This window comes from Stegostoma tigrinum, chromosome 39 (genome assembly GCF_030684315.1).
Source record: "Stegostoma tigrinum isolate sSteTig4 chromosome 39, sSteTig4.hap1, whole genome shotgun sequence".
Classification (NCBI taxonomy): domain Eukaryota; kingdom Metazoa; phylum Chordata; class Chondrichthyes; order Orectolobiformes; family Stegostomatidae; genus Stegostoma; species Stegostoma tigrinum.
The window spans coordinates 1,433,394-1,457,067 of record NC_081392.1 but is presented as its reverse complement, the minus strand read 5'-3'; the positions used below and the strand labels follow the sequence as shown (position 1 = coordinate 1,457,067).

Below are 23,674 nucleotides of genomic sequence, written 5' to 3'. Positions count from 1 at the left end.
TACTGATGTTGCTTATTATTTTATCCTCAGGATGCTGAGGATCTGTAACAAATTATGCATTAATCCACATATTAATGATGACTTTCTGTTTTGGGAGTTTTTCCTGTTGGAAGTTCATGGCAGACAGCAGTGACTGAACTCTTGCAAACAAATATTGCAGTGTAGTGTTTTTTTAACACCATGCTCTTGGGGCCTTTAACTGAACGTTACAGGAGCAGATCACATAACTCCTACGTACACTATTATTACTCCCCTCCACCCCACTCTATAAGGAGCCCTCTGATGGCTGTTCAGAAGAATCTGATGGAGTAGCTTAGGAACTCCTTGCTCACTACCCTGGAAATCTAAACGCAACTGGTCAATTTGTGCTTTGATATATTTTCCAGCTCTGCAGTGTCTGTCAGGTTGAGATTTTCCTGGAATTCCAGTGTGTTGTCACTTCTGTCGAGTGTATGAATGTGTGTTCTGGCTTTAAAACAAATGTCTATCCTTGTCAAATAGCTAGTCAATACTATCTGAGAGCCACTGAGGGGTAAGGATAGTTCAGTCAAGGCCGACTCTGTTTATATTAAATTTACTATCAAAATATTTCAAGTCCATCTCATCTTTGTTTTACTCCCTACTGTTCTAAATTGAGGGTTGCTTCATTAACTTTCTCAGCAACAGCAGAACTTTATTCTGTAACTTTATCGTGGAAAGACCTTTTGCAAAATTTTCCATTTGGTTATTGTAAGATCACTGTTTTTGCATGAGTTTGAACAAGCTTTGTTTTTCCCAATATGAGTCATGGTGAGGATAGCTCCAGATCTCTGATACCTTATTTGTGCATTGTTGTCCTCCAAAGCTTGAGTTCCAAAGTGTGTCTCTTGTAGGGAACTGTGTATTATTGACACATTTCACTTTTTTATTTACATGTAGTTTGAGTTGTAGTTTAGCTTTCATGAAAAAAACATCTGTCATTGATGCTTATGTTATTGACTGGTAACAATACACTGTAAACTGTTAATAGACAGGTCACAAGCACAGCCACTGCATAGTCTGAAGATGGCTTCAGCCCAAATTGAAGGTGTGAATTCCAAAGTGTGACTGTGTGACACTGGCCGAGATTGGTTCCAGATTGGACATAGTGCAGTTACATCCACAAATATGTACATGTGAACTGCTTAGGGGCTTCACATCAGATAAACACAGCATTGGTATTAAAATGTATAGTTGGCAGATTTGTACTGTTTCTGTGAGGAGTCAATAAATGATTTCGTAAAATTGAGCCTTGTTTAAAGAAACAACTATTGTGGCTATATTTGGTGTTGCTATTTGAGGCAAATGAAACACTAACTACTTTGGGTCTGTTTATTCCTGTTTTGTGCAGCTGTCATTAAAATGCATCAATTTTCATCTGTTTCCTTATCTGATATGTATAATAGAATTCTGCTGTTGAGGGCAAAAGTTCATTATTATACAGTTACATGTTTGTAAAACAGTATGCATAAGAGATACGTTTCCAGCCTGGTTTCCATAGTTTCAGGGTAGGGCTCCTGAATAGTTGCAGATCTGATTTCATAGTCAACTTGGTGCAAGCATTTGGCCCGCAAAGATGGCTTAATGGTAATCTCACTCGACCGGTAATCCAGAGGCCCAGACTAAAGCTCCAGGACGTGGGTTCACATTCTACTACAGCGGCTGCTGGAATTTAAATTCAAATAATAAATTTGGAGTGGAAAACTGGTGTCTGTGATGGTCAGCAATTGATGTAAAAGCCCACCAGGTCTGTCAAGTCCTTTAAGGGACGGTCAAGGTCTTTAGACCCACAGTAAAGTGGTCCTCTGCAGTGACCTAGCCACTCAGTTAAAGCACGGTTAGAAATGGTAACAAACAATGGTTTTGCAAATAATGTCCACATCAAAGAATAAGGATAAAAAGACAAATAGTTTTAGATCACTGTAGGCTGTGATAGATACCTACTCGGGTGTCCATGTTGGAACAATGTGTTTACAGATCCTGGGAGAATTGTAACCTCAGGCTGAGAGTCTAGCTAACACAACAGATTTGAAACAGGCTACTATGAAATTAAACTGCGGATGCTGGAGGTCTGAAATAAACATGGGACGTGTAGGAGAAACTTAGCAGCTCTGGCACCATCTGTGGGCAGAGAGAGTTAACATTTCGAATCCTGTGATCTTTCATCAGAAACATGCATAGATTCAAAATGTTAACTCTTTTTCTCTGTCCACAGATGGTGCCAGACCTGCTAAGTTTCTCCAGCGCTTTGTTTTTGTGTTGATTCAGATGAGCTGTCTTTGTGTGACATGCAGATAGGGGACAGCAAGCTTTCAAATTTGGGAGGGTCGTTTGGGCAAATCGGGCAATCTAGATGTTAAACATCAAGTGCAGTCCCAAACCCCTAAACTTTCATTTGGATCAATGCGATGGTACAATATTAAGTTCATGTAACGTGAGTGCAAATTGGTTGGTTCCTTTGGGGCCAGAGCATTCAATAGCAGAGAACCTAATAAGATGCTAGTCACTTTAGAGTGTATTGCAGAGATATCTTGGATAGCTGTGGTAGCTGACTGCACTTTTTTTAATAAGTACAATAACTAGTATGAGTGGCTCATCCTTGTTAGTCCTTATGATACTGTTGACCATTGTAACCTGGATACCTTTTCTGTTTGGTTGTAAAATGAATCTCTTTACTTTTTCTTCACTCTGTTCCCCTCTATCATTTCTCACCCTTTCCACCCTCCCCTTCATGCTCTTTTCCACCACTCTTTCAGTTACTGTATTCTGGTAAAGTAAAATAGGAGAAAGTGTGAATTCAGCACTGGGTACTGAGCAACATGGCATCGTTTGATCCAAATCTCTGAATGCAAGTTTCCTTCAAGTACATCTACATTCTAACAGGCTTTTATTGTATCAATATGCAATAGGTCTGCAGTATTTATTTTCTGTACTATTTATAGGATTGGAATATTTGGAAACGATCTGACTATAAACTCTCAGCATCCTGCTGTATAGGAGGCCCTGAAGTCTTTTGGATAGCTTTATAAGTAATGTTTGTGTTTCAGTATAACACAAAAATAAACTACAGATGGATGTCTAGCTGAGTAGACACAGACTAGCATTGTACGTAATTATTGTTGGATGGGCTACTTGGTAAATACTTATCCATCAAATGGGTTAGTTTTCTTGTATTTCAGGATGTTGGGAATGAAATTTGAGGGAAAATGTTTGCACTCAAGTTGAGGGTTCTTGGTGGTGAGACAGAAACTTGTCAGTACAGGCTCTGTATTGAGTACATCATAATCTGAGCCTCTGATCCACAGTAGTCACAAGCTTGAGTCCCAAGTTTAAAAGAGCACCATGAACTGCACCGGCCTTACTGGACCCCTCACACCACCACCAACCCCTCACCCGCTCCAGTTATCAGCATCTCGCATCTCACATCCCCTGAGATGGTCGTTTAGCATCAAAGATGGGATAGCACTGTGCTGTAGATTATACTCATTTGAACCTAAATTATGATTCGCAAAGACTTAGTCACCTGATAACAGGAAACCTTTATCCGATTAGCTTGGACTATATTAGAACCAAGGTCCTTTGGAAAAGGAGAATGACTCCTGAGTAGCAAAGAGATTGCTGGAAAAGCTCAGGGCTGGCAGCATGTGGGAAGAGAAACCAAAGTTAACGTTTTGGGTCTGGTGACCCTTCCTCAACTGGTGGTAGCTAGGAAAATCAGTTTATATGCAGATGATAGTGTGTGATGAGGGCTAAGGAGTAAATGATAGTTGGGGTTAGAGCCCAAAGAGAGAAGAATAGTTAGACAGACAAAGCAGGTGATAATGATCTGGTGAGAAGGTGAATAGCTGTTAATGGAGACTGTTATTGGCTAATAATAGGTAGTATGTAATGGCAAACTGATAATGAGGCCTAGTGTGTGGTGTTGGGGGCTAGGATATCAGCGAGATTAGGCCCTAAAATTATTGAACCATGTATTGAATCTGGAGGACTGCAGGGTCCCCAAGCAGAAAACGAAGTGTTCCGGCTTGTGTTGAGCTTTGCTGGAATACTGTAACAAGCCTGAGACAGGATGTTGGCCAGGGAGCAGGATAGTGTGTTAAAGTGGCAGGCAACTGAAAGCTCGGTCTCTTTTTTTTTTTTGCAGGCATAATAGATGTTCTGCAAAGCAGTCCCCCATTCTGCACTTCATTTCTCCAATGTAGAGGAGACCACATTGAGAGCAGTGAAAGCAGTAGACCAGATTGTGTGAAGTGCAAGTGAAATGCTGCTTCACTTGGAATGTATTCTTAGCCCCATAGATAGTGGGGAGGGAGGAGGTAAATGGGCAGGTGTTACACCTTCAATGGTTGTAGGGAAGAGGACAAGGGGCTGTGGGTAGTGTGTTGGGAATGAAGGAAGAGTGGACCAGAGTGTTCTGGAGGCAATGGCCCAAATGGAAGGTGGCCGGGGCAGGGGAGGTGATGGGAATATTTGTCTGGTGGTGGAAATGGTGGATGCTGGCTGGGATTGTGGGTAAGGACAAGGGGAACCCTGTTGCTCTTACAGGAGTAAAGAGAGCGGGCGAGGGCGTACGTGCTGGAGGTGGATTAGACCCAGTTGAAAGTCCTGTTGACAGTGGTGCTGGAGAATCCTCAATTGAGGAAGAAGGACATTTTGAGGCTCCCTACTGAAAAATGGCCTCATTGGAACATGTGTGATGGGAATGGGGAGAATGGAATGGCAGGGTGCAAAGTTGTATAGTCCAGGTAGCAATGGGAGGTGAAGTGTTTATAGTAGATATTAATGGCCAGTCTATCCCCAGAAATTGAAAGAGATGTCAAGGAAGGGGAGGGAGGAGGCAGGGGAGAAATTGAAAGTGCAGTTGATGAATGTTCTCAATTCTGGATGGGGGGGTGGGCAGCAGCATCAACAGTATCCATTGATATATCAGAGAAAGTGTTATAGCTGGGGGCCAGAATAGAATTGGCAGAAGGAATGTTCCATGTACCCCACAGAGACAAGCATAGCTGGGCACCCATGCAGGTTCCCATGGCCACCCTTAATGATTCACAAGTATTAATTTCAGAGAAGAAATGTGCTGAGTGCCCAGTTTCGTGTTTGCCTCCTTGTCAATTGCACCAATCACTGACCAAGAAACTAACCATCTGGTAAGGCATTCTCTTGGCCCTGCCTGAGACTGCATTCCATCCTTGGTTTGACTTGTGCACTGAGAACACTACCCTGAGTGAAACATTCCAGCACTGGTTGGATGAGCTTTCAAGTATGGGCCTCAACTTTAGTCAGTGGTGTATATGACTGAAAGATATGAACCCATTTGGCACAAATTAGTAGATGTGTGATGAGTGTGTAGTGAATTGACCAACCTATGAACTTTGTGTGTGTGGTCTATGACATTAATTGATACATTCATAATCTCAGACAACTAGTCAAAGTGATCGACCTCCTCATGTCACTTATGAGCACAGGTTTTGCGATTGACTGTCATTTTTTTCTATTGCTGTTTCACAGCTGGGGCATTGTTTTTGAACATGGAGCAGGAAAATGAGCTGTTCTTCATTGTCCTGGCAATCTAGTGGCCCCTGATGGAGGTGCTTGAATTGGACGTTGGCCAGTCGGAGAGGTAGACTTGTGTGTGATTTCCCCCTGGTGGTTGAGTCTCTCTCTCTCTTCTCTTCTCTTCTCTTCCCCCCCCCCCCCCCCCCCCCCCCCTTGCTGACTATCCTGCCACTTGGATGAGACACCTGAAGGATCCTACAGTGATGCCCCAGAATGTGGGGAATAGTGAAAAAGAGTTACAAAAACAAGTTGTGGGAAAGGCTCAGTAGGTTTGGCAGCATCTGTGAAGAAAGAAATCAGTTAATGTTTTGGGTCCAGTGACCCTTCCTCAGAACTGATAGTAAATGAGAAAACAAGCTTCCCTCTGTTCTGAGGAAGGGTCATCAGACCCAAAACGTTAACTGATTTTTTGTTTTTCTACGGATACTGCCAGACCTGAGCTTTACCAGCAGCTTCTGTCTTTGTTCCTGAATTACAGCATCCACAGTTCTTTTGGTTTTTACTTTGTGGAAAAGATCTAATTGTTTGGTTGCAACATGGTGTCACTTCTTGGTAACATTTGCAGTCAGAAGATTGAGGGCTCACATTGGATTTGAGAGAGACAAACACAAAATATGGGTTAACACTCCGGATGCTGCACTGTATTAAGAGGTAATGCCGTCCTTAAGGTGAGAGAACCTAATTTCCTATCTGCTCAGTTGGGTGTAACCTAGTCTATGACATGAGAGGATTTGAATATAAAAGCAGGGATATACTACTGAGTACTAATAAGGCTCTGGTCAGGCCACATTAGGAGCATTGTGTGCAGTTCTGGGCCCCATATCTCAGGAAAGATATACTGGCCCGAAAGCAGGTTCAGAGGAGGTTCACTAAGAGCGGTCCTAGCAATGAAAAGCTTAACATATGAGCAACATTTGAGGACTCTGGGACTATACACATTGGAGTTAAGAAGGATGAGGTGGGATCTAATTGAAACTTACAAAATACTAAATGACCTGGACAGAGTGGATGTTGGGAAGATGCTTCCATTGGCAGCAGAGACAAGGAACCGAGGGCACAGCCTTAGAGTAAAGGGAAGACCTTTTAGAATAGAGACAAGGAGAAACTTCTTCATGCACAGTGGTGAATCTATGGAATTCACTGCCTCAGAAGGCTGTGGAGGCCAGGTCACTGAGTACATTTTAGACTGAGATGGATAGGTTCCTGATTATCAAAGGGATCAAGGGTTACAGGGAGAATGGGGTTGAGGAACTTATCAACCATGATTGAATGGCGGAGCAGACTCGATGGGCCGATTGGCCTAATTTCTGCTCCTGTGTCTTATGGACACTTCAGCTATTCATTATTGCTCTTTATGGGAGCTAGCTGTTTGCAAATCTGTTGCTGTTTCCAATATTTTATCAGTGTATGGACTGCACTTTAAGATATCTTGAGTTTGTAGATATTTTGTAACCGACCTGTTTGGCAAAGTTATGACACACCTGGAGCACATGGGACTTGAACCAGGTCTCCTGGCTGGTTCAGAGGTAGGGGCACTACCACTGTGCCATAAGAGTCCAATCTTGTTTGATTTGCATTTATATCAATTTACATTCTGTAACTCTGCTTAAAATGTAACCATTTTAACTAGGCCAGGTGTTAGTGTACGCCCTTGAATAGGGATTTTTGTGGAGTGCTTTCCTCCTGAAATTGGATTATTGTCTCAGGTTTCCTGGAGTAATTAAAACTACAGTGGCTAGCACTGCTGCCTCTAGCATTGGAGACTCGGGTTCAATTCTACCCTCAGGTGACTGTGTGGAGTTTGCTAATTCTCCCTATATCTATGTGGGTTTCTTCCAGGTGTTTCAGTTTCTTCCCACAGCCTATTAATAAGCAGGCTAAGTGGACTGGCCATGCTAAATTGCCTGTAGTTTCCAGGGATGTATGGGCTAAGTGGATTAGCCATGGGAAATGCCAAGTTACAAGTTTAGGGTGGGTCTGGGTGGGATGCTCTTCAAAGGGTCACTGAACTGGATGGGCTGAATGGCCTGCCCCCACACTGTAGGCATTCCATGAAAATGAGATGTTAGAATAGTAATACATGCAAGTTCTTAGGGGAGATGCAGAATAGATGGCAATAAATGTTTCCCTGTCAAGAGGTCAAAGCAAGAGGCACACTTTTAATGCAAGGAGCAGGAGATTTCGAGGCAATTTGGAGTTTATTTTCACGGGGGTTGGTGGGTATGTGGAACTTGCTGCCTGTAAGGGTGCTGGACGAGGGACCTATCCAGATATTTGAGAATGTTTTAGATGAGCACTTGAAACTCTATAACATACAAGTGCTTGAAAGCAGGATTAAAATAGATAAATGTTTGACAAGTGCAGACACAAATGGGCCAAAGGGTCTCTTTCAGCATTATAAAAGTTCTATGATTAAGGTGCCTGGGGTAAGCCGCCTTTCCCCCAGTGCCGTATCTGAAGTGGGCATCTGCAGATTGAAGTGACCAGTTCCCAGTCCTGGACAAGTCTGTGTGTGTCTTTCAGATGATGCTGGCAGCCCTGTCCCCAGTGTAGTCTGTAAGAGGATAGTATCTTTTAAAAATGTCTCTGATTATAAATCACTTCAGGCCCACCAGAGAGACAGCAGCCCAGGGCCAGGAATCCACTCCAAATAATAACTAATAATAGTAACTGAGTGAATGAAACATTTTTACCAACTTCCTTACAGTAGTTAAATAGATATCAAATTGCATCCCCAGACTCCCTCAAACAGCACTGGAATGTTTTGCCTGGCCAATGAAACCAGTTGGAAATGCCACATTTTGTGTAGCTATAAACAATTCCACTAGAGAGTCTATAAAAAAAATCTCGGATAACATCCACAGCTCCATCTTCATTACACAGCATGGCATTAGGTAAGGAGAAAGCTGTGTTACAGCTGAGCTGAGAGATTTTAAATTAAGATTAAAATGCAATATTTAAAGATGCTTGGTATAAAGTACGACTTCATGCCTGTATGGATTTAAGTTGCAAAGACATAAGGCAGAGCTGGGTTTAAATTGCAACAATTTAATGTGAATTTGTCTAAATTGCAATAATTGATTGCAAACTTGAGGTGTAAATTGTGCTCTTAATTGTCATTGTATTGGAGTTGTGATTTTGCTCAGGAAGGTGAAAGAATTCTTTTTTAATCAAGGAGCTATTTCTGGCTGCAGAATTATCCTCGGTGCTGGGAGTTGAAGTTTTATGCTAGCCCTGTGCTTTACCAACTCTAAGGAATGAGAAAATCCTGAAATATTGGGCCCTGTTAACAATTATTGCCGAGAGACATAAAGAAGGTGCTTTGTATTCATGTGTTACTTACAGTTGTATTTCAGTGGGAAGGATGTGGGACTAGTGAATGAGGGTTAAATTTGACAGAAATCTGCTGGAAATATTGTGATAAGATCTGCCAGACTGGGAGATGAATATTCCTGGAGCTTTCTGCCTTTATTATTCCTGATCTAATTCGAGTGAATAGGAACTGATTTTCCTTACACATCAGGACTGCAGTTATACCCTTGGCTGGGATCCGTACAGTCACTGCCAACAAAAGCCTGCTTTGGCCAAGTCTGGAGTATCGTGTTCAGTTCTGGACACCATTCTGCCTCATTACAGGAAAGGTGTGGAAGCATTGGAAAAGGTACAGAAGAGATTTAACAGGATGTTGCCTGGAATGGAGGGAAGGTCTTACGAGGAAAGGTTGAGAGAGCTAGGGTTTTTCTCTTCAGAACGACAAAGGATGAGAGGTGACTTGATAGAGGTGTTCAAAATGATCAGAAGTATAGATAAAGACCAGGCAGAGACTTTTTTCTAGGGTGGATGTAGCTATTATGAGGGGCATACTTTTTAAAGTGAGTGGAGGTAGATATAGGGGAGATTTCAGAGGTAGATTATTTACTCAGTGGTTGGGGTGTAGAATGCATTGCTGTAGAGGGTTGTGGAGTCGTCCTCATTAGGGGCATTTAAGCGGCTAATAGATAGGCATATGGATGATAGTATAAGGTAGGGATGGAGGTTGGATAGACCTTAGGATTAGGGTAAAAGTTTGGTAGAACAGTGCAACACAGTACAGGCTCTATGTTCTAAAACAAATTGCTCCCTATCTCTTCCATGGAGATTTCAGATGTTTGAAGCAAGAGAGTGGGGCATTTATGAAAGCAACTTGAAATTACTTTTCTTTAGAAAATTTAAGACAAATCACTATCATGTGGTAGTGTTGCTTTTGAAAGCTATTGTGATTTCAGTTGTGTTGTTTCTGGAATCTTTGAGGTCAACTCGAGAGGACAGACAGCATCACCAGCAGGGCTGCCCTCCCTCTACGCTGACCCTCTGACCGGGCTGCCCACCATCAGTGTTGCAATGCAACAGCAGATGGAATTATCTTAGTGTGGAGACCAGGGCTTGAACAGAGAGCCTTTTGGTTTGGAGTGGCTGGTGGGGGGAATGCATGATTTTTCACTCTACACTGAGGCACAAAAGCTGTATGGACTCACTTCTCTCAATCTTCTACACCTCGCACTGTTCCTTTGACACCCTTAAAACCGACTAGCATCTGCTTACTTAGTTACTGGGATAATAGGTTCTGGACTGGGATGCGAGGCTGACCTTCACTTTGGAAGTGAGAAAATAGGAACTCTGGATCCTGAGCCAATTCCTGTAAGCTAAACAAGTGCCCAGCTGGAATTTTGATTTGGGGTGAACCATAGTGATCATCACTGGAAATCCTGTGGGTGTGATCTGTGTCAGAGATCTCCCAGCTTAAGGAGCAGCAGGCTCGAATGAAAGGTAAATAAATGAGAAGGGCTCTTGACAGGAGAGTGTCCCCTCAGGCAGTTTTTTTTTTAATGAGTTGGCTCATTGGCTAGCACTGCTGCCTCAAGCACCAGGGACCCGGGTTCGATTCCTCCCTCGGGTGATTATCTGTCTAGAGTTTGCACGTTCTCCATGTCTGCATGGGTTTCCTCTGGGTGCTCTGGTTTCCGCCCACAGTCCAAAGATGTGCAGGTTAGGTGGATTGGCCGTGCTAAATTGCCCATAGTGTTCAGGGATTTGTAGATTTGGTGGGTTGTTAGGGACGGGTCTGGTGGGATGCTCTGAGGGTCGGTGTGGACTTGTTGGGCCAAAGGGCTGTTTCCACACTGTAGGGATTCTATAATTCTTAAATACACCACTGTCTGGGGGTTTGGGGTAAGACTGCAGCCTCACATGGGCTACCTGGAGCACTGACCTGCTACTTGTAACGTGTTTCATGGCAATCGAAACTCACATCTAGGGACTGGTAAAATAGTAATGTCAGTGGATCAGTCACTCAGTACCCTCAGGTTAATGTTCTGGGAAAATGGGTGAATGGTAGCACAGTGTTTAACATTGCTACGTCTCAGCACCTGGGACCTGGGCTCACTTCTAACCTTGGGGGAATGTGTGGTTTGTACACTTTCCATGGGTTTCTGCTCAGTTCTGGTTTCCTCCCACAGTCCAAAGATGTGCAGATTAGGTGGCTTGACAATGGTAAATTTCCATATAGTATCCAGGGATGTTCAGACTAGGTGGCCTAGCATGGTTAGAAACCCTATGTGTGATTACAGGGATTGGTGGGATGCTGTTGAGAGGCCATTTGACCCATCTGCACTGCAGGGATTCTATTAGTTTCACTAATGGAATAAATGGTAACTTATGGCCACTGTCAATTGTCATTAAAAATCTATCTGGTTCACCAAAGTCCTTTTTTCAGGGAAGAAAATCTACCACCTTTGTCTGGTGTAGCCTACATGCAACTTCAAACCCACATGAGGGCAGTTGGCTCTTAACTGCCCTCTGGGGAATAGCAATGAATGCTGGCCTGGTCAGTATCCCACATCCCCTGAATAAAATTAGAAAAACTGAAGGCTGTTAGTGAACTTTATGGGCCCTATAGCCCTCCCTATCCTAAGTAGACTTAAAAGACAGAGAGCAAAAGCTGTTCGATCTCTAGATCTTGAGTGCGGCAATTGCCCTTCCTGAGGGAGCTGGTTTGTCTTCCATGGAGAAATGTAGAAAGAGAACATTCAAGAAATAGGTTAAAGATCATGCAGGTAAGGAAGGAGAACCTGCCCCCAGTGGCAGAAGGGTCAGTGACCCAGAAGAACGTGCTCTAATCTTAAAGCAAAACACTGTGGATGCCAGAAATCTGAATTAAGAACAGAAAAGGTTGGAAATTTTCAGCCAGGCAAACAACCTCCAAGGACAAAGAAATAAAATGTTCCTGTCCATGACTTTTCATCACAGCTGACCTCCAATCAGCCAAGAATCTCTAGCATTTTCTGTTTCTATAAAGGATTAGTAATTGGCAGAAAAATGAGAAATGAAGAAAATTATTTTCTATGCACAGTCTTGTGGAGCATCTGCAGTCTGTGATAATTGACAACACCTTCTGACTGTTAATAAAATGTGAGGCTGGATGAACACAGCAGGCCAAGCAGCATCTCAGGAGCACAAAAGCTGACGTTTCGGGCCTAGACCCTTCATCAGAGGGGTCTCTCTGATGAAGGGTCTAGGCCCGAAACGTCAGCTTTTGTGCTCCTGAGATGCTGCTTGGCCTACTGTGTTCATCCAGCCTCACATTTTATTATCTTGGAATTGTCCAGCATCTGCAGTTCCCATTATCTCTGATACTATTTTATCCTTCTGACTGTTAACCATTTTAACTCCCTTTCCCACTCCCTTGATGATAGGCCCATCCTGGGCCGCCTCCAGTGCCACAATGATGCCATGCGCAAACTGGAGGAGCAACATCTCACGTTCTGACTCAGGAGCCTACAGAGCCAATGACCTGAACATTGATTTCACCAGTTTTAAAATGTCCTTACCCCTGGCCTCAACCCACGTCCAAATTTCTCTCATCCCTGCTTCCTTGACCTGACACAACTTGTACATCTGCCCCACTCTTCCCTCCGACCAATCCCTACTGCCCTCTACCTGCATCCACCTATCACCACCCCACCTAACATTGCCCAGCCCCACCTATCCTCCTCACCTCGATCTGACACAACCTGTCCATCTTCAAGTCATAGAACTGTTCAGCATGGAAGCAGACCCTTTGTTTCAACTTGCCCACGCCAATCACACATCTTCACTTAATCTAGGTCCATTTGGCCCATATCCCTCTGACCCTTCCTATTTATGTACCCATTCAGAAGCCTTTTAAATGTTGTCATTGTAGCAGACTCCACTGCTTTTTCTGGCAGTTCACTCCATACATGCACCACCTTCTGCGTGAAAACGTTGCCCCTTGAGTCTTTTTTAAATCTTTCCCCTCTCACCTTAAACCATGCCCTCCAATCTTCACTCCCACCTGTCTGCCCCACTGTTCCCACTGACCAGTCTCCTCTACCTATTACCATCCCACCAACGTTCCTCCAGCTCCACCCGTCCCCCATCTCTATACTTCTGAGCTCCCCTTCCCCTCCCCAGCTCTGAACAGGGGTTGTACTGATATTTGAGTGCAATTGAGTAGTATTTTGGTAGTTACAAGGGTGTGTCTGCAGTAAGTTCAGTCCTCGTTTGTGTTGTAAGGCATTATTTTGCTTATGATCTTTTAGAAAAGCCTTGGATTGTGGTCGGACCACTTTGAATAGGTGGAATATGCAAAATCCCAGATTGTATCTATTGGAATGTTTTTATGATGGCTCATACAACTTTGAAGTCCTGATCTTGTAAGATGCAGTGCATTCTGACAGCTTTAGTTTGTGCTTTTTTAAAAAATTTTTTGTTGCTTTTTGTTATTCTTGGAGAACAAAAACAGGCATTTTCAAAAGGTCGGAGGTTAAATTTCTTGTGTGTCAACAGTGGCAAGATTTTTGACAGATTACAAAGAGGAATGTTGACTAAAAGATAACATCAGATAAGCCTGATTAATAATGAAGAATAGTTGGTTTCTGATTTATTCTGGGATCCCACCCTAGCTGAAAAATGTTCACTTGTTTAAAATCTGATGTAATTTTTGCTCTTGTGTCTTGTCAGCACTGGTGGAATAGATTAATTGACTTGTTTAAAATGTTCAAACTGAAGAAAACTGCAAGTTTAGGGAATGGAATGAGTAAGGAGTATAATGATTTAGACCAGGAGCAGACGTAGGAAGTTCAGCCCCTCGGCTCTAGTCTGCCGTTAAATGGGACCATGGGGCATCTCTTCGTATCCTCAACTCCCCTTTCCTGCTTTTTCCTTCAAACCTATGATTCCCTTACTGATATCTATTATCAGCCTTGAATATACATAAAACTCAGCCTTGCCAGCCGTCTGTGATTCCATAACTAACCCCTTTTTCTCTTTAGGTAGGCAACCCCTTATTGTGTGGTTATATCCTCCAGGTCCGAGATTTTCCCAGAAGGGGAAATAACCTCTCTATATCCACCCTGTTCAGCCCTTTAAGAATCTCACGTGTTTCAATAAGGTCGCCTCTCATTCTCCCAGACTCCAATGGGTATAGGTTCAGCCTGTAATCCCTGAGGTGTCAGAGTTTGAGGGGTGACCTTTATAGAGGTTTACAAAATCATGAGGGGCTTGTATGGGATGAATAGCCAAGGTCTTTTTTTTCTTCCCCCAGAGTAGAGGAGCCCAAAAGTAGAGGGCATAGGTTTAAGGTGAGAGGGGAGAGATATAAAAGGAGACGTACAGTAAAGTCAGGCTATACTAAGTAGCGGGGGGCGGGGGGGGGGGGGCGGGGGCGGGCGGGGGGGGGCGGTGGAGTGTGGGGTGGCGGCAGAGGTGGAATCTTATAGAAACATAAAATTATGCAGGGACTAGATGAGATAAAAACAGGCAGTTTATCTGCTGGAGGGTGATTACTAGAACTAGGGGGCCTGGCCTCAAAATAAGGGGAGTAGATTTGGGATTGAGTTTAGGAGCAGCTTCAACTAAAAATGTGAATCTGTGAAACTCTGTCCCACGAAGCAGTTGAGGCTCACTCCTTGAATGCTTTTAAGGCAAGGATAGATTGTTTAATAGTAAAGGAATTAAGGGTTATGGGGGGCAGGAGTGTAAGTCGAGGGGCAGCACGGTGACTCAGTGGTTAGCACTGCAGCCTCACAGCACCAGGGACCCGGGTTCTATTCTAGCCTCGGGCGACTGTCTGTGTGGAGTTTGCACATTCTCCATGTGTCTGCGTGGGTTTCCTCCGGGTGCTCCGGTTTCCTCCCCAGTCCAAAGACGTGCAGGCTAGGTGGATTGGCCATGCTAAATTGCCTGTAGTGTTCAGGGGTGTGTGGGTTATAGGGGGATGGGTCTGGGTGGGATGCTTCAAGGGGCAGTGTGGACTTGTTGGGCCGAAGGGCCTGTTGCCATGCTGTAGGGATCTAATCATGAGTCCGTGAAAAGATCGGCCACGATATTATTGAATGATGCAGTAAGCTCGATGGGCCAGATGGTCTGCTCCTAATTCTCACTTCTGCTCATGTAGTAGAAATCCAGTTGTCTCAGCTTCTCATCATGGGGCAACCCCTCACCCTCCCCTCTTCCCAGGGGCCAATTGTGTTGACCTTCACTGCACCACCACCATCTAAGCTTATCCTTCATTTGAGTATAGAGATCAGAAGTGGATATAGTAGTCTGTTTGGTCTCACTGAAGACTGGTGTAATTTCAGCAAAACTTCTTTGTGCACACTCCAATCTTCAGAGAAAAATGGGCACTTTTCATCTTGATGTTTTACTGACCCTGCATGCTTACTTTGTTCCCTCTGCAAATGCACCAAACCTATCTGAATGTCAATGCATGGAATCTTTCACAACTCAGTGGGAGTGACCTTGCCTTGAGTATTACTCCAGAACAACAGCAAAGAACAGTACAGTGCAAGTACAGGTCCTTCATCCTACCAAGACTGCACTGACACCTGATGCCTTTCTAAAATAAAGACCTTTTTACCTATATGTGGTTCATATTCCTCTATTCTTACTTATTCATATATCATCAAGATACCTCTCAAATGTTACTATTGCTTCTGAAAGTATGTTCCAGGCACTTGCTATCCTGAGAAAAAACATGCTTCTTTCATCTCCCATTAAACTTACCCTCCTTTTACCTTAAACCTATGTCTCCTAGTAATTCATGTTTCTATTCTGGGAATAGATCTTTCCATGACTCTCCATTCTATCTCCATGCCTCACACCATTTTGTAAATTTCTTTTGGGTCACCCCAATCCTCCTTCGATGTTCACGGTAAAACAAACTAAGGTTGTCCGATCTCTCCTCCTAAGTAATACTCTCCAAACCAAGCAACGTTCCTGTTTCCTGTTCAAGGCCTCCAATTTCTTCTGTTGGTGGGCTGACCAGAACTATACAATATTGGAAATATGACCTAACTAAAGTTCAATATAGTTGCAACATAACCTGCCAATTTTTATACTCAGTGCCCTGACCAATGAAGGCAAGAATGCTGAATGCCTTCTTATCTGCCTTATCCACTTGTGTTGAAACACCCTTCTGCCACTACTGTGTCTGTTTTTCTGTGATTAAGCCAGTTCTGTATCCATCTTACCAGCTTACTGCAAATTCCATGAAGTTTGAGCATGAAGCCAAGGTTGCTTCTCCAATACTGAGGACCTGTGATTCCTCATCTGTCAGTTGAGGCATGAAACACAACATTATTAATTAAAGAGCAGCTAAAGTTCTCCCTGGTATCTTAGTCCAAGGGATAAAGAGTGGCTATCACACTAAAGCATCATCTAATCAGTATTGTATTTGTTATTTATAGAACTTGTTCAAATTGGCAGCAGAATTTCCTTTATTAAAGTAATAACTACATTTCAAAAATACTTAACTGGGTCTTAGATTTGTGAAGGAGAAACAGTGGTCTAATGATCCATTGAACAAGTAATCCAGAATGTAGTTTGGCAGTGGATTAAATCCAGACCATGGGTTCCAAGCCTACTGCAGCTGGTGAAACTTAAACTTGAATTAATTCACAGTAGTATTTTATGTTGCACGTTCTTCCCGTGTCTGCATGGGTTTCCTCAGACAGTCCAAAAATGAGCAGGTTAGGTGAATTGGAGATGCTAAATGGTCTGTAGTGACTAGGGATGTGTAGGCTAGGTGGTTTAACCGTGAGAAATGTGAGGTTACAGGGATAGGATGGTGTTGAAGGGTGGTGGCTCGGGGTATGAGGCACCTAGGAGTGTTGGTGTGGACCCGATGGGTCAAATGGCCTGCTGCCATGCTGTAGGCGTTCTATGAAAAGACGTAGCAAACTAATCAATTGTCAAACTGCTCCAAAATTATTGCCAGTGTATCAGTACCACATGGAGTGTTGTGATTCAAGAAGTGATGGCAAAGCACCACTTTTTATGTTCTTGAGGGTGAATAGGGATGAACAATAAATGCTGCCCTCACATTCCAAGAGTGAACAATAAAACTTTTCCCTGAATCTTCTGCTGGGCACTCTGTTTGTCTCCTCACCATTTTTATAGTCATAAATAATAAAATTTAATTTGCAGTTTTGCTCTCATTTTTGTCAGTCTGAATCTGACCCAACAAATATGAATATGTTTTAGAAAAATTAAACTGTAGCAACTGCAATTCTTTTGTAAATAATCAAGCCACAAGCTAGGTCTGCCCACTACCTCAAACCTGCAAAGAAAACAGCATGGCCTCACTCGGTGCTTACTTAAGGTGAACTGGGCTTGGCAGTAGGCTAATATGGTCTGTAATACCTAGCGCAATGTGGTAAGGACTGGGGAAGTAAAGGAGGAACAAGATCAATAGTTTCTTCTGTTTTATTGCTTATAATGTTATTGGAGATCCACATCTAGTTGCCATTATTGTAAAGCTATTTCTTAACAAAATGTAGAGGCTCAACTGTATGTCGCTGACTCAAACCTTTTGCAATTCAGTTCAATGCTAAAGTATTATCCTTCGTTGGAATCAGATTGTGCTAAAAGCTGTGACATGATGGAGCATACCAGCACCAAAAACAAAAACATTGCCAGTGACACCAAAGAGAGTATTGCGGATCCCAAAGTCAAGAACAATGCCAAAGAGAATGACAAAGGAAATGCCAGTGATGGCAAACTGACCAATGACACCAAAGAAAATCCTGGTGATGCCATGGAGAGTACTGATGGAACTCCCAGTGATGCCAAGGAGAACAATGATTCCAGTGGGAATGCCTGTGAAGCCAAAGAAAAGAGCAGCAAAAGATATAAAAAGGTAAAGAATGTTCTGTTTTGATTCCTGTTGCCCGCAGAAGGCCAATTGAGCAACCAATCCTGTCTCCAGGGAGCCTCATTCTCATCCTCTGCTCGAGTGCCCATTTTTCACTGACTTGTGAACGTCAGCAGATTAGATTAGATGCCCTACAGTGTGGAAACAGGCCCTTCGGCCCAACAAGTCCACACCCGCCCTTTGATATATCCCACCCAGACCCATTCCCCTATAACCCACACAGCCCTGAATGCTACGGGCAATTTAGCATGGCCAATCCACCTAGCCTGCACATCTTTGGACTGTGGGAGGAAACCGGAGCACCCGGAGGAAACCCGTGCAGACACAGGGAGAACGTGCAAACTCGGCACAGAGGTTGCCCGAGGCAGGAATCGAACCTGGGTCCCTGGTGCTGTGAGGCTGCAGTGCTAACCACTGAGCCTCTGTGTCGCCACGTATTCAGATATGATCATCTGAGCCCAGGCAGATCTTCATCCACCATCCTTGTGTTCAGTGAGACAGTAGGGAAACAAACTGATAGACGTTTGCAGCTCAGGAATAGGCCATTCAACCCATCATGTCTGCAAGATTCCACAACGAACTGATTATGATAATTCTATTTTTGAAGACCCATTGTCCTCCGGGCTATACTAATAAAAGTGAATAAATGCTGCCTAAATGTGTACTTGGGTTTCTGACTGTACCACCCTTTTCAGGCAGTGAATCCCAGACACTCATCACCCTCTAGATGGAAAAAATTTTGAGCTTTTAACCTTTTACCTCTTACCCTAGTTATTAGAATTTCTACTTATAGAAAAGGTGCCCTCCTGATCACGCTATCTATGCTCCTCATTCATATATATACACCACTATCAGATTCCCTCGCTATCTTTGCCACAGTCTATCTAATCTTATTTCAGACCCTCCAGCCCAAGCAGCATCTTCATAAATTTCCTCTGCAGCCTCTCCAGTACAATCACATCCTCTCACCACCATTTTCTAAATTCCAGCATAAACTCCCAGCTCTTGTATGCCTTGGCTAATTAAGGCAAGTATCCCATTTAAAAACCAAAAGAGCTGTGGATGCTGTAAATCAGGGAAAAGAAATCAAAGTTGCTGGAAAAGATCAGCAGATTTGGCAGTATCCATGAAGGAAAAAATAGTTAATGTTTCGGGTCCGACATCCTGAGGAAGGGTGACCAGACCCGAAACGTTAACTCCGATATTTTTCTTCACAGATGCTGCCAGACCTTCTAAGCTTTTCCAACAACGTGTGCTTTTGTTCCAAGTATCCTATATCCTTTCTTAACTACCTTATTTATCTGCGCTGGTATCATAGGAATCTGTGGCTATATCCAGCCACGTCCTCTGACCTTAAGTACTTTCCAGGATTCTATCATTCACTGCGTATTCCCTTAGCTTGTTCGCGTTATCTCACACTTCTCTGGGTGAAATTCCATTTGCCACTACCCTGTCACCGGACATTCCTCTGTGGTTTAAGGGTATTCTCGTTATTTACTACCCTATCAATTTTTGTGTCATCCACGAACTTCTTGATCAAAGCGCTATGCTTAAGTTCAAATCATTAACGTGTAGCGCAAACAGCAAGGGCAAGTTCTGTGGAACCCCACTGGAAACAGACCTCCAATCACAAACTACAATTACTCATGTTTTTATTCTACCCACCAATGCTTTCATCAAGTATTCTCACAGCTTTCCTAGTTTCCTTTTGAGCCCTCAGTATCTGCCATAAGTTTCTCTTTATTTCCCTTAATCCTAACACTTATGTCCTTTGACAGCCAGGCTTAATTCCATACTGTCTTTATGGAAATGTATTTCCCATCTACTCTCACTGTTTCCTCTTTGAATGTCTCCCTCTTCTCTGACCTAGTTTTATATGAAGGCAGCAGCGCCCAAGCCCCTTAGGCCAAATTTTATCTTCTGTTGGTAAATGCAGCCTTTCCCTGAGGTTAGAACTTTTATTTTTGGCCTCAGTAATCATAACTATCCTAAATCTAAGTTTTATGACTAATTTCTCAAATGTTTCCTTGCCATCCACATGCCTGGGCTTTTTTTCCCAATTATTAGGTCCAGCGCTGCCCCTCGTTTATTGGGCTTTCTATGTACAGGCTGAAAACATTCTCCTGGAATCAATTTAAGATGTTGCCTCCTTCTTTCCCTATCTTGCCCACTAAAACTATCCCATTTAACATTTTAGCAGTTAAACTCCCTACCGAATTATTGTTGCACTGCTCTGAAATTTGATGGCATATTTACTCGCAGGCTCTCTCTCTCCCTATCTGTTTATTTGGAAGCCTAGAATGCACATCCAACAGTATGTTTGCCCACCTTGTGCTCTTCTACCTATGTGGTCTCATTTGACAATCCTTCCAAAATATCATCCTGCTTCGCTATTGATTCCTTCATCAATGGCTAGAACGAGAAATGGCTAGCACGAGGGGTCATAGTTTTAAGCTGGTTGGTGGAAAGTATAGAGGGGATGTCAGAGGCAGGTTCTTTACGCAGAGAGTTGTGAGAGCATGGAATGCGTTGCCAGCAGCAGTTGTGGAAGCAAGGTCATTGGGGTCATTTAAGAGACTGCTGGACATGCATATGGTCACAGAAATTTGAGGGTGCATCCATGAGGATCAATGGTCGGCACAACATTGTGGGCTGAAGGGCCTGTTCTGTGCTGTACTGTTCTATGTTCTATGTTCTATCAATATTCTGAATATATTCTGAAATTTCACCATTTCACCAGCCAATACTACCACCTTTTCAGCCAATTCTCAGTCATTGCTGGTCTTACAGGTCTACCTGTGCCTTTCAACTCATATCTGTTTTATTCATGGGTTGCATTAAAGTATTGCATTGCTAAACTCCTTTCCTACGTTTCCTCTACCTTCCGGACTTGCTTATATTTTAACTTCTAATTCCATCACAGCTTCTTTCCCCTCTGAACTACTTGTCACAATTCCATTCCCCGCTAATGTAAATTCAACTCCACTCCAACAGCATTAGCAAGCCTCCCTGGATTGATTTTGGTCAGATTAGGATGTCCAATTTGTATAGGTCCCGCCTCAGCCAGAAACGGGCCCAGTGTCTCAAATCTAAAACCCTGCACACCTGCATCAACTCTGACCTTCTATTATTGCTTTGTGTTTTTGAGTTTGAAAATTGGCTCCCATTTGTTTGTATGAGTTAGTTTGTAGCACACACTATTTCATTTTCATGGTGCAGCTCCCTTACCAGCAGTGGCACTGGTTCTCATACCTTGAGACTTGATCCCTTACATGCTGGAGACCCAATAAAAAGGAAGGAGTAAACCACAGGAGATAAGATGTGTTGAAATCTGAAGGAGGTGATTCTGAATGCTTCCAGTGAATGTAGCTGATGTTATTCACAAGCCATATTCTTTTGTGCAGGGGAATGTAGTGTTACTTCTTGTGGTGGATGGGAAACTGTTTGAACTCTCATATATGACCATACTCTCTCTCGTTTCCGAAACAGTCTTTTGTTAGCTTCAGTTCCCCAATTCCACTTTGCAAAGATTTCTGGAACTTTAGCGACAGTTAAATAATCCACTTTTCTTGTGAAGTTGCTGACATCACACAGAGCTTATGCCTTCTACAGAATCAATGTTGATCTGAACAATGGGGTAAAGATTCAGACACTGGAGGATGCTTTCTAGCAAATACATCAGATGCTGTGATTTGCAATGTACATTCCTGCTAATTGACCTGCAGCCTTGCCTCATTCTGCATTTCTTAACTAAATCAACTCCTTTGCTTTAAACAGAAGAGTATAATTGTTTTAAACAACCTGCTTAGTTATACTATAACACACCTGGTGCAGGTGGGATTTGAACCTGAAATTTCTGCCTCAGAAGTAGTGACCGAAACCAAACACTCTAACTGAAACTTATTGAATTGTCTTCATTGTGCACAAGGAGAATATTCTGTATTGGATCTCTTGTTGCCTTAGGGATTGTTTGTTCATTCCTGTTCCATATTCTCCTATTCCTGAAATTGCAGACTATAAATTGGGACTTCGGTTCCATGTGGTTCCGGTGTGTGTCCAGATCTTGAATATTTGTTGAATCTTTGACAGTGGGAGGCAGCACTACTAACTCGGAGGTATCTCCACACATTTAACCAAAATGGTTAGAAACTGAAACCCTGGTTGAATATCTCCCAATCCTGTTGTAATCGGGGGCCCTGAGATAACTGTAACATCCATAGTATCAGTATGGCTGAGCTGAGTAAAGATCATAAAGCTGGTGGCAAACCTCATTTGTTTCAAACCAGTGTTAAGACAATGGGAGTTCATTGCCACCAGAGTAAAGTGCCCCCTCTCACCCAACAATAGTGCAAAAGCTATAAATGTGAACCATAGATGAATGATTGGTCGACCAACATCCCCAACCTGCTGGGAAAGGAAAGCAGTAACTGCAGCTCATGATGTTAAAGTGAGGAAAATCCTGCATGGTGCTACTAACAGGGTGATAGTTAAATTAGAGGGAGTGGCTCATCAGTCATGCATTATGTGGAGGAACTTTTTTTAAATGCTCTTTGAAAATGGCTGTGGCAGGTTGTCATATTAACCTGGTTTTGATTTTCTTCAATGACAGGGAGGAGATGGCCAGCTTCCCAGCTCCAGCTCCAGCTCCAGTAGCAGCTCTTCAGATAGTGAAGATGAAGGAAAGGCAAGTGTTGAATAATCCCTAACCTTTTTATTACCAGTTTCTGGATGTTATATATCAGAGAAATCCGAGCACTTAACTGTCAAACTGAGGTTGACACTCCAGTGGAGGAGTGCTGCATTGTTGAGTGTACTATCTTTGAGGTGGGACATTGAACTGAAACATCTTTGGCCCCCTTGGGTCAATATGAATGATCCCGCAGTACCATGTTATAAAGAGTAGGCAGTTATCCCATGGCCGGTATTTATACCTGAACCAGCATTGATCAAGGAGCTTTACCTTGTCCATTGTTACATAGTTGTTTGTGGGACCTTGAAGTGGTCAAATTAAGGGGATAGATTGAAGAAATTTGGGACTGCCTTCCTTAGAAGCAAGAAGACTGAGAGGAGATCTTATTGAAGTTTTCAAATCATAAGTAGTCTGGATGGAGTAGAAAGGGTGAAGCTGTTTCCATTTGTGAAAGAAACCAGGATGAGAGAACATAAATTTATAAAGTGATGTGCAATTGAAGCAAGGGTAATGTGAAAAACATTTTCACACACAGCGCGTGGAATGCAGTGCCTGGAAATGTGGTGAAGGCAAATTCAATTGAGGCATTCAAGAGGGCATTGGATGGTTTTTGGACAGTAATGGTATGCAGGAGATTGACACTATGATAGAGCTGATGCATATGTGCTGGGCTAAATGGCCGCCTTCTGCACCATAATAATTCTGTGAATCTGAAATTTAGCTGTTGTATGCTCAGTACCTTCATTTGGCTCATTAATTTAAATTATAAGTTGTTGATGCCATTTTGTGTTCATTTAGACAGTGTTCAATTTTTCGTTTTGCTGCCCTGCTGCATTTTATTGAGGTTTCTTTTGTAGTTGGATCCCTAAATCTTCCTGCCCTCCATCTTTTCCAATCCTTTCCTAGATTGAGGATTTGCAGATAAACAGTAGATCAAGCTGACCCAAAAAAGTTAACATGTCTGATATTTCTTCTTAACTGTGAAATAGTTTGTGTTTGCATAGTTCAGGTTAGTACAGACTTAAATATTATCTTTGTAGTATCAATATTCAGTTTAATTTTATTGCATCTGGCCAGAACCTACAGCACCAGTTAAACTGGTGCTGTTATCACTGCGTTCTTGATCCAGAAACTCGGGTAATGTTCTGGGGACTGGGGTTCGAATCCTACCACCACAAAAATATCTGGAAGTAAGAGTC

The 23,674-nt window shown here is 42.9% G+C and overlaps 1 protein-coding gene across 1 annotated transcript; it reads left to right on the top strand.

The window, feature by feature from the left end:
• Nucleotides 1-8,367: 8,367 nt before the first annotated feature.
• LOC125447668 (uncharacterized) lies at nucleotides 8,368-22,484 on the top strand. The gene is made up of 3 exons (XM_048522285.1): nucleotides 8,368-8,468; nucleotides 17,490-17,770; nucleotides 22,395-22,484. Exons 1-3 carry the CDS (start codon nucleotides 8,459-8,461, stop codon nucleotides 22,482-22,484), a joined length of 381 nt encoding a protein of 126 aa, XP_048378242.1. The 5' UTR covers nucleotides 8,368-8,458.
• The last annotated feature ends 1,190 nt before the right edge of the window (nucleotides 22,485-23,674 follow it).